At 40.8% G+C, this 12,268-nt stretch overlaps 1 protein-coding gene across 1 annotated transcript; it reads right to left on the reverse strand.

Moving 5' to 3' along the window:
* Positions 1 to 3,590: 3,590 nt before the first annotated feature.
* LOC124394857 (odorant receptor 131-2-like) lies at positions 3,591 to 4,568 on the reverse strand. The gene has a single exon (XM_046863339.1). It carries the CDS (start codon positions 4,566 to 4,568, stop codon positions 3,591 to 3,593), a length of 978 nt encoding a protein of 325 aa, XP_046719295.1.
* Positions 4,569 to 12,268: the final 7,700 nt, after the last annotated feature.

Here is a 12,268-nt window from a genome sequence, read left to right on the forward strand (position 1 = left end):
ATAATCCTAACCCTGCCCGTATATTTTCTGTCTTATTCTCAGAAAAAATGGGAAAAAAATATTACCGCCATATTTTCGCCATGACGTAATTGGGGTCTATAAGTGGTCCTTTCATATGGCTGTGTGCGATTGGACAATTACCTGCCAATTTAAAAAGCTTTATGTTGCATTCAATTTAACCAAAAATAGTATTTATAATTTGTAAAGAAGTATTTGTAACTGTTATGATTGTCATTGAGCACTGAAGATATTAAGAGAAATTTAGAAATACAATTTTCACCTGGAGTCAAAACATAATAAGACACCAATGACTCTAAGAGCAAACATAGTTCTCCTAAATAATTTTGAAAGGGACTAATATGATTGAATTTTGTTGCCATGACATACTTCAATTAGTTTTTTGTGGATGTAAATCACTTTCTGAATTTAATTTTCATTTTGGCTTTTTAGCTCCTTACCTTTTTAATGTTTCTAAAATATGCTCAGCTGGTATAACAAAAAATGTATACAGTTATGTCTTACAAACCCTAACCCTGTTATGTCTAACCCTATTTTACAGTACATGTTAAAATGGATTCAAAATGACTGTAGTACAGTATTCGTACACTACAAAATATTTAAATATTTAAGGTGAAAAGATATTGTCAAGCTAATGATCTCTCCACAATGTATGTATATGCAATGTTTATCTACAGTAGTTAATATTTGTGCCATAAACCTAAGCGTTGTTAATGTGTGTCTCACTCAGGTCAGACTGCCTGTAAGCACATATGTTTTTGTATTTCAATAAATCTAAAACAACATTTCTGATTAGATCTCATTATTTCGTAACTTAAAAAGGCAAGAAAAAAGCCACACCTTTTTTCTACATAGAGAGGCGTTAGAAAGAAGCAACCTAAATGTTTAATATCTAAAAGAGGTACATAAGTGACTGATCATACAATAGAATTTCACACCCTGTCTACTTTAAATAGTTTGAATTCAGAAGTGCTTTTGATGTTGAAGCAGGGTCTCATTGAGCAAGTCAAGGATAAGCTTGCTACCTGACACCTGAGACCCACAATAAAGGCCCTCTTGGAAATGGTCATTCAGGTTGATAACTGTAGAATAGAATAGAATAGAATAGAATAGAATAGAATAGAATAGAATAGTACAATGACATTAAAAAGTCATTGCTCATGTAAAGTAAGAAGTTTTCAAGTCTGGACACCTTAGGCAGGAGTTCCATCCACCCTCTTAGTTGGGGCTGGCTTCTTCTTTGTGGAGAGGAAGAATGAAATGCTCTATTCTTACATAAGACTAATAAATTCTCAATGGCATTATTATCAAGAAATACCATCTTTTGCCACTCATGACCACTTTGTTCAAGGCAATGTAGCGGGCTAAATTAAAATTTACTAACGTGGATCAGTTACAATCTGATTTGCACACCTATTACACTTTTAGGGCACTACAAGTGAAATGTTCAAAATCATGTGATGCTCTTTGCGCTAATAAATGCTCTTACTGTTTTATTTAGCAATTAAACAATAAGGTACGGATGGAGGCCCTGAATCCCTATGCCTATGTCAGTCCTGGGATAAACATGTAGGCGGTGTCAAACATTTTCTTCAGTTGTTGTTGTTGGAGACTTGCTTGCAAGTCAGACTAAAGACTAACTGGGTTCCCTGTCTCTATGATGTCTTTTGGGTATTTAGCATCCTTGAGCAAGGCCCTTAATCCTTTGTGCTCCAGGGGCACTTTATCATGGCTAACCCTGCTCTCTGACCCCAGCTTCCTACTTCGCAGGTATATGTGAAGAAATAACAATTTTCCTGTGGGGTCAATAAAATATTCTAATAAAAAACATAATAAATTACAGCAATCCATGACTAGTCCCACCCCAACTCCTTAAGTACAGTTATTCCTGAGGTTTTCCAAGTTTTTCTAAAACTTGTTTTGGTGGTGTGGTTGTCATGTGCCTCTATCAAGTTAGCACTGGTAGCAGCACAGGACTACAACAACCATCATCTACTGCACATCATAGGTTGGGATCACACAACAATCCATGACAGCCTGCCTTAAAGCACAGAGAGTCTTGGAGCTATCAAATAAAAAAATTTACTAATTACACTCATTAACTTATTATTCACTTATATAAACTATGTTTGCCCACTTACTCATTGGCCGTGTTTTTTTACTGCATGGTTGGATCTACACTTTACCATCCCATTACAGTTGTATTCACATTTAGGTTTAGCAAATTTCCACAATGCAAATAGTACAATAGCTTTGTGCAAACTGACAAGTGCAGTTAAAGATGTACAGCAGATGAATATATAGGCCATGGGCAGTGAAAATGTGCAGAAGCTTTTGAGTAAAATGTACAGTAATACAGTACAGTAAAAAATAAAATAAGAAGTACAGTAACTATACATATTTTTAAAGTGAAAAATAAAAATATAGAATGTGTAAGGTGTGTGTAAGGCACAATATATGTAGAAACATAAAATATATGTGTACAATATATGAGATATGTACAAAGAATGCAAAATGGTACCAAATTGAAACACAGTATTTATAAAATCTACATTTGGTTCCAATTAATGTTCACACTAATTTTAATGTACTACTACTTATAGAAGTATACAGCACTGAAAGGTACATACTACAGTAGGAGTAAGAGCTTTCTTTTTCAAAAGTGCACATTCATGGAACAGCCTTCCGATTAGTTTTCAGGTCTCACACATAGTCTCATTGTTCTGTTCTAGGTTGAAAACATTAAATTAATCCATTTTTTTCAACCTATTGACTTTTGTCAATAGGTTTATTTCAGTTAAAGGAACAGATCTGGATTTAAACTGTTGTCACTCACTTCTCACCCGTTCACTCAGATTTGTTGATAGTGGTATGGTAGGCCATCTTTAATCCCACAGATCCCTTATGTCTGTCTTACCTTCTGGCTCTCCCTTTTAGTTAAGACTATATAGATAATCTTGCCAGAGTCTCTACTTGCACCCTGATCACATTGTCTTTAACTTGTATGCAACAATAAAGAAAATTAATAATCCATGTCTCTCTCTTCACTTCTCTTCCTCCTCTTCTTCTTCTTCTCTCTCTCTCTCTCTCTCTCTCTCTCTCTCTCTCTCTCTCTCTCTTTTCATTCCTCTTCGTCAAGTTGAACATGCTTCTCAGGTACCAGTGACTAGTGATCCTGTCCCTTTGTTCTTTTTAAAAGGGCATTGGCCTGATATGTCCCGATCCACTACCTCTAGATGAAGTCTTTAACTGTAGATTACTCTGTGCAGGTGAGGACATTAACAGCCTGAAGATCCATTAAGTTAATCTCATAACCCATAAAAGAACATAAAAAACGTCAAATTTGTAATATATCTTTAATGCATTTTATTGAAAAAATAAGGTAACTTTAAATTTGATTGCTGCAACACTAAATTCACTATTCACACCAATGTAAAATATTTGTTAAATCTAGGATGTAAAAATATTTGGTATTTAATTATTATTCTTGGCACGTTAATTAAGGTGTATATTTAAATCAACCAATTTAAAATGTACAATACTTGCATACTTGTTTACGTTTGGTATTGTTTTTAAAGCGGTCTTATTTTTATTTGTTTGATTTTAAGCAATGATGAGAAAAGGCAGTCAGAACCACACATAGCATAATGTCTTAAAACAAGGAAAAACTTTTCATCTCTGAGACCATAAATCAATGGACTGAGGCACCGTGGTGAAATCAAAAAAACAATAAACAGAGAATATCTTACATTTCGAAAAATATTTTCCTCAACCTTCCAAAATGCCATTTCTATATATAGGTTTAAAAATTGTATCATGCACAGAAACAACTGAAATGCATGAAGCAGCACAGTTTTTAAACTCTTACTGGTTGACTTTCTTTTCTCATTTGAAGCGGTTCTGGCTGCAATCATTATCTTGATGTAGGTAAAGAGTATAATAATGATCAATAAAAGGAAAACAATAATAAAAGTGATAGCACGTCCATGTACCTGCCATGCTTCCTCTAGCATTAGCTCTGCAGTACACACCACATAGGAGAACTTGGAAGCAGGTGCAGCTACTCCCCAGTATCCTATAAGATTGTACAATGGAATTATAGAGCTGATACTCCATATAATTAAAAGCCCATATAATCTGGTCCTGCTTGTGGAGATGTCAGCATGTCTCAAAGGCATGCATATAGCCACATAGCGTTCCAGACACATAGCTACCAAAGTCAGAGGTGTGCAACAGGTAAGCAAGGTCGAAATTGCACAAATGATACTACAAGGTATTATGTGAATGACATACTGGAAGTAATTTCCAATCGAAAGCAAATCACTTAACAGCATAAGAGCAGAGTCCACAAATAGGGTTTGTGCAAACAAAATGTATCGAGTTTCTTCTCTAAAAGCCCTCTTTTTCAAAAATGTGAATATCATTAAGCAGTTTACATAAAGGAAAACCCCAAACAAGACCTGCAACAACCAGAGTTTCTCATAGGTATTCTTTGAAAAATTAAGCAACAAATTATTGCTTGAGCTAACGTTCTCTCCTTCTCTTTGCATTTTTCTGTATGTATGAGAAAAAGTTTACAATGCCAAAAATACTCTTGGGTGGGGGAACGAGTTACCAAACGACGTATATTGTTAAAAAGGGTCTGAAGCATTGAATGTTAATGCAATTATTTTGCAAGTATTTATACTGTTCTAATGGTGAGGGGAAAATTATGTAACAGTAGTTACTAAGCAATCCTAAGATTATCACATGCTTTTAAATATGAATATTTAATAAGGGGGGCCCATTTGATGTGGAACATTTTATTCTTAATTGCATTTGTTCTTATATATATATATATATATATATATATATATATATATATATATATATATATATATAATGTATAAAAAAAAAAATTACAAACATACAATTACTACCATAACATATTTAATTTTTTTTTCTAATTTCAACTTGTTGTGCGTCTAGATAGGAATTTACATACAAATGCAAACGGTTTATTTTAGTGCGTACCCTTAGGGTTTTTGAAAGTACTTAAGGAATGCAGACAGTTCCCTTAGGATATGGTCAATTTAAAGATGAGCTGTTGACCATACATAAAAATATCCATGCATAAAAAATGGTATGACATAATTGCTAGACATGAAATTATATGGTTCCATAACTGTGTGAAGTTTAATAAAAACTCTTGTCATGTTTGAAATGAGCAGCCTTTTCAGGGATAAAGTACCACGTTGCTTATATACATTACGTGTAGCAGTTAAACGTTTTCTACATAGTGCTAAATCCAAATTGCAAGTTATCTTGATTGCCTTTTTTTGTACAGTGCAGCTGTTTTATATAGGGGACATTTTTGAATTTAATAATTCACTGACAAATAATGTTTCCATTCTTTTTCCAACTGTATGCTCAAACTGTATGCAACAAATATTACTTCACTAATACTAATCCAAATCTTAGTATATTAGTTGTTTAATTAATCATTAGACCTATTTTAGTTGATTGTTTGAACATTTTATAGCCATCAAATAAGAGCTTAATAAAAAAGAAAACTTTTTGTAATGCTTTAGTTCAAGGAAACCAACATAAGGCTTGTGTAGTATATTCATGTGCATTTAACAAATATTACATAAATACATTTTCCTTAAAATTGTACATACAATACCTGATAATAACATTGTAAAAGAAGTGTGTTTGAATGTATATAAGTATTCACAGCCTTTGCTTAATACTTTTTGGAAGCACCTTTGGCACCAATTACAGCCTCAAATCTTTTTGAGTTTAATGCTACAAGCTTGGCACACCTATTTTTGGGCAGTTTCTCCCATTTTTCTTTGCAAAACCTCTCAAGCTCCATCAGGTTGTATAGGGAGCATCGGTGCACAGCCATTTTCAGAACTCTCCAGAGATGTTTAATTGGGTTCAAGTCTGGGCTCTAGATGGACCACTTAAGGACATTCACAGAGTTGTCTCATGGCCACTCCTTTGTTATCTTGGCTGTGTGCTTGGGGTTATTGTCCTGTTAGAAAATTGTAGGGTGCCCACAGATGTTTGCAGTGTTGGGCATTAACTTTTTACAGTAACTAATACTGTAATGTGTTACTTTTAAAAATTAAGTAACTTTGTTACTGCTACCGTATGGTGCGTTACCGTTTAAATGAATTCATTTCGGCTGAAGTGTAGACTACAGCCTAACTTGCTTACAGCAGCGTCGCATTGTAGGATTGGTGGATAAACCACTGTAAACCAGAAGAAGATGCACTGTGTCTCTGTTTATTCAGGTCTGTGCGGCAGTAATGGCGAGTCAAGGCGAGAGCAAGACGAGTTTCTCAAAGTGGAAATATGCTCATTAGTTCACTTTAGTTGAGTATAAAGACAAAACTTTTAAAGCAAATGTAAGCTGTGTCTTTCTGGTTCGAAGCTTGTATCTACTGCGATAAACAGCAACTCCAATCTGTTGAAGCTCCTTCAGGAACTCCATGCTAGAAGCTAGAAGCTAACCCGGTGTTCTGTTCTACATTGTTGATAGTTTTCATACTTCAGCTGTGAAAGGAATTTTTAAGAGCTCAACACAACAGCAGAAGCCACTTTAGTTTTTGTTTGTGAATATATTATTCAGCTTGTTTTGTTATTTATTTCAGAAATCCTTGTGATATATTCAGTTTGTGTTGGTCTGACTTTAATAAAAGTGTTTAAAAATGACTTTGTGTTTAAGTCAGTTTTGTGTTTGTATAGATCATAACGCATAAAAGGGCATTAATGGGAACATTAAAGAAGGTTCTTTAAAAAAGTAACTAAAAAGCTACTTTTAACAGTAACGCATTACTTTTTGGTGTAAGTAATCAACAGAGTTACTTTTTGAATGAAGTAACGAGTAACTGTAACTGGTTACTATTTTTTAGTAACTAGCACAACACTGCTAGAGACGTTCCCCTTTTGTGTCAGTCTTTTGGCTTGTTTGTTTAAGTCGTGTGGCCTGTTTCATGTGTTTGTTTTTCAGTCTCCTACCTTTTCTTAAGTTTCTGAGATTTGCCTTGCTGAATACTAGTCCTAGGTCGTGGTAAATGAGAGGATGGAACAAAGGTCCAAGGTCTCCAGGGAAACAGAGGCAGATGGCTGAGCTAAACAGTGGGAATGGCAGAAGGGTCCCCACTCTAAGATTTTACCCATAGACCAGTTTAGGCAGGAGTTGTGTTTCTGCAGCCAGGGAAAGCCGAGCATGACAGTGGTGTGACAGGGACGAAATAAACAAAAAGGATAGCCACTCCTTATGTTGATCGGCAATGGTGACTTGGAGGGGTTTTATGCGACAGGTCGCTTGATAAAATGGCTGGCAATGGTTCGGTCTCAATCATTAACTGCTGAACTAGATCCTGATCTAGAAATTTTAAGTCCGCCCCTGAATCCACTAAATCCGCAAACTGGTGCTCCTGCCCCCCAGAGAGTATGCAGATGTCCAAGAGTGATTTGGAGAGGGCATGTGTCCAGCCTCCCTGCAGTACAGACACAAGCCTCTGGAGCGACGCCTCTGGATGTGTTGTCGGTCAATTTCCATAGGATGGGGTGAAGAGTGGGGCTCTGGAACTATAGTGTTGCGAGGGGGTGTTCGATGGCGGTATTGTGGCGGACAGTGCGCTCCGCACTACGCTTCTGCAGGCATCTGTCTATTCGGGTTGTGAGTTTAATGAGGCCATCTGTGTCAGGTGTGAGTTTCCGGGTGGCTAACTCATCTTTAACCTTAGCGGCCAAACCCCCGATAGAAGGCATCATAGAGGGCAGTGGGGTTATTCGATATCCGTGGCGGCGGTGCAAAACTCAGCGGCGAATTCAGCCACCGAATGCCTACCTTAAATGGCAGAAAACAGCAAGCAAGCCGCATCGTGACGGGGAGAGGCAGAGTCAAAAATCTTCCAAAGTTTGCCGGAGAAGGGGGGTCCAGATCCGCGGGGTCCATATTTGGCCAGATTGTTCTATAAGATACGGTGAGTGGAAGGATGCAGGCTTAAGTTCAACAGGCTTTATTTAGAAAAGAAGAAAAAAAAATCCCAAATGTCCGAAAACTTATGAACCCGCCAAAAAGAGCACCAAGAAAAACGAAAAATAATAATAATTACAACTTAGAGACCCAGAACAGAAGAAACAGGAAGCTGTCTGAAAACAAAATGTCTGAACACTGGCAAAAAAGCACAATAAACAACTGGCCGAATCTGGGAAAAAGGGAATCCGAAAAAAACGAGAGAAACAAAAATGAAAATAAAGTATTTCACAAGGAAAATGGCAGGAAGGTCTTAGAAACCAACTTGAAGCCAAAGAGAGAATCTGGTGAGAGATAAAAGGAGCTTGCATCTATTTATACACTGGGAAGATGGCCGGCGCGCTGGTGGCGAGACGGCACAGCACTGGAAGCGGAAGTGGGATTGCCAGAAGTACGTGTGCCTTCGACTGACAGTCAGGATCTCTTTTGGGATCTTTAGTGGAAATATTACAGAGAGGAAGAGTTTCCAGGTATTACATTGCATGATCCACAAAGGATTAATACACAGCAATATCAAACATGCATGTTTCCAACGAGGTCCATGCTAATTCTTTAAAAAGGGGCCCTGATTAAGGGTAAGGGATTCATCAGCACTTTTGGGAACATGACTTCAAATGCCTGCCCAATGGAAACAAGCTATTAGATTATTTTGTGTTTTATTCTGGCCCATATATTAAGCCATGGGATGATAATCACCCAGTGGAACAAAAGTTCCCTATGCCTTTTTGTTATCAACAAATAGTCATCACTTCCTAGTTTCCATGTCCTGCATCACTTGGTATATCCTATCCTTAATAATAAAAAAATAGGCTCAAAGATTAGAGGTGAAGGTGCTGAGCACTCCCCATCCTCTTTTTCTCACTGATGCTAAGCTGATATATATAAACAAACTTCTTGCATCTGACAGGTGCCTTTATCCAGTAATTTGCCAGAGATTTGGCAAACATCTGCATCTAAAAAAGCACCAAATTGAGACCTTTTTTGTGTCTTTTTTTCTTTGACAGTTTATTAACGCATGTCCGTTTCCCCATTTGGGAACTTCGAGCTGCATCACAACGATTTGGGAACGCCCCCGCGTTGTCCGCGCTCTGAACCACGTATGAAATCTGACCAATAGGCGAGTCGTGACGTCATCAGCAGGCGACGTCGCATAAACCAGGAACCTACAAAATGGCTGCGCCGTGGTAGCGATGCTGGCTTCTGCTCAATCAGGTAAGCGCTGTTTGTGTGATTCTGATCGAGTGATGGCTAGCTGACAAAAATATCGTGAGTGTGTTCATCCGTGTCCCCATTTCATTACGGGTAAGGATACGTGCGATCGGTGCATTGTTTGCTTGGGAGTGGAGCATGTTCAATTGGCTCTCGAGGGAGACGATTGTTCACCTTGTAGCCGCATGGCTATGCGCACGCTTCGCCGAGGCAAAGTGGCGCCGGCGTTCGTGGGGCTCGTAGGCCGATTTAGCAGAAGGTTTGGAGTCGGGTGAGTCCTCTCCAGCCTCCCCTGCAGAATCTAGCACCTGCTTTCTCGAGGAAGCAGGCCCGACGGTTGCTTCTTCTCCTGGAGTGAAAAGGATGACATGATGGATTCTACGAGCCTGTGGACTCCTTGAGGAGGTAACACGGGCCGTGTCCAAGCTGGATTTAGCTTGGCTGGTCGAGAAGCAGAAGCAGTGCGTCTGTGGCTCACCTTATCTGACCTCCCAGATAAGGATATATCTGTGCTGTTAAATGCCCCAATGACTCCTCCTGGACTGTTTGGCGATACTGTAATGGTGGTCGTGAACAGATTCCAGGAGTCTAAAAAAAGTCTCACCGATCTCATGGGGCTGTTTGGCAGCCCCAGCCAGGTCCTTCTGGGCACCGCAAAGCCCAGAAACAGTGCGTTGCCACCCGATCCCCACGGGCAGGGCCTAAGGGCCCCCGGTAACGCTCTAAGCCCAAAAAGGAGCAGGCTGACCTGAAGGTCACCCTTGCCTCCAGCAAAAGGGCTTTGGTGCATAGGTTCTGACAGCCTACGGTTGGGGGGATGGTGTACACCTCAAGATACGGTGCCCGTCCCTCCCCAGCACCATTAGGAGGCCGGTCAGTTAGCCCTGCCACGAGACATGCTTCAGCCCCCCTCCAGCGGACTCTCAAAGAGGTCGTGTCTCAGATCAGGTCCGAGGACTGGTTTGTCACGATAGATCTGAAGGATGCATATTTCCACATTGCCATTCATTGCCACACACAGGAGGTTCCTGAGGTTTGCTTTCGGGGGAGAAGCTTATCTATATTGGCTCTTCCTGTTTGGCCTAGTACTCTTGCCCCATACCTTTACAAAGTGCGTGAACGCTCGTTTTAGGTCTGTGGAGCGGGCCACGTCTTTTGTGGAACATAAATTGCCTGGAGATGATGCCGGTATTTTTGGGGTTAAAACACTTTCTCCCAGACCTAAGGGGCCACCATGTGCTGGTCCGCACAGACAATACAGCGGTGGTCTCGTACATCAACCACCAGGAGGTCTCCGGTCTCACCGGGAGACTTTGTACTGTCCCCTCTGGTTCTCTCTCTCTCTCACCCAGCTCTGTTAGAGCCGGATGCCATGGTACAGTTGTGGCCGAGGCTGCTGTTCTGGAGAGAGTTCACTGGGAAGAAGTCCGTCTCCTTCTGGTGGCACCTCGATGGCCGGGCAAGCCATAGTTTGCGGACCTGGTTTGACTCCATTCCAAAGCTCCCTCCAGGAGGTTGTACGCTGCCTGTTCACGTCATGGTGTGAGCACCTGGTTAACTGCACGAGTGGTTCAGTTCTGGAGTTCTTACAGGAACAGTTTGCCACAGGGTTAACCCCTTCAACCCTGAAGGTTTACGTGTCCACCATTGCGGCATATATCACCCCGCCTGCAGGGCAGTCGCTGGGTAGGCATCCTCTGGTGACACATTTTCTCCATGATGCCCGGAGACTGATGCCTGGGACATGACCCAGAGTGCCTGTCTGGAACTTGGCAGTTGTGTTGGTGGCTCTAGCCGAGCCCCCTTTCGAGCCCTTGGCCAATGTGGCCCTTAGGTACCTGTCTGTCAAGACCGGCTTTTTCCAGGCGATCTCCTCCCTGAAGAGGATCAGGGATCTGCAGGCTTTGTCTGTGACCCTGTCCTGCCTGGAATTTGCCCCTGGCATGGCCAGAGTGTTTCTGTATACGAAACGGAAAGGTTTCCCGGCCAATAAGCAGACGTTAAGCAGGTGGGTAGTGGATGCCATCTTATCGGTTTATGAGTCTGGCCTCCCCACTCCCCTGGGAGTCAGGAGTGTGGCGGCCTCTACGGCCTGGTCCGCTGGAGTGTCGCTCCGGGACATCTGTGACGCTGCGGATTTATCGACCCTTCGTCAGGTTTTATGACCTCGACCTCAGAGACACTCTGGGCTCCTCTGTCCTGCGTGAAGGTGTCGAGGCCCTCACACATTAGGCAGGGTCTGGTCAGTGTGGCGTGATTAAACATTACGTATGTAACCCTAGTTCCCAGAGGGAATGAGATGCTGCGTCTTTGTGCCACATTCCCTGCATCCCTCCTGCGCTTACCTTCTCTCTGTGCAGAAGCCAGTGTCGCTACCACCGCGCAGTAGAGAGTAGAGAAAACTTCATTTGTCTTTTTGTTTTCACATTATTCACATTGCATGTAACTTAATTGTCAAGTCAAGTTTATTTGTATAGCGCTTTTCACAACAGACATTGTCTCAAAGCAGCTTTACACAAATCAACAGTGATGGTGAATGGTGTGAATTTGTCCCTGATGAGCAAGCCGTGGCGACTGTGGCAAGGAAAAACTCCCTTAGATGTTATGAGGAAGAAACCTTGAGAGGAACCAGACTCAAAAGGGGAACCCATCCTCACACATGTAGAGGGATCCAAATGGCACTGGAACGTCTTTAGATGGTTCGGGATGTTTGCGAGTTCGGCATCTACTTCTTCAAAGGTCCGTAATCATCACGAGGTGGGAGGTGACTGGAGCTGGCCAAACCTCAGGGTGTCTCGAGATGGGGAGAGAAAGAATTAGCGTAGCTGCTGTTCATGATATTAACAGCACAAGTTGATAATGTGCATGTGATCAGATGTTCTGGAGCACAAGGTTATGATATGTGATGTGTGTTATGTGTAGGCTTTGCTAAAAGATATGTTTTAATCTACACTTAAACTGGGAGTGTGTCTGAGCCCCGAACACTGTCAGGAAGACTATTCCAGA

Source organism: Silurus meridionalis, chromosome 12, assembly GCF_014805685.1.
Source record: "Silurus meridionalis isolate SWU-2019-XX chromosome 12, ASM1480568v1, whole genome shotgun sequence".
Taxonomy (NCBI): Eukaryota; Metazoa; Chordata; class Actinopteri; order Siluriformes; family Siluridae; genus Silurus; species Silurus meridionalis.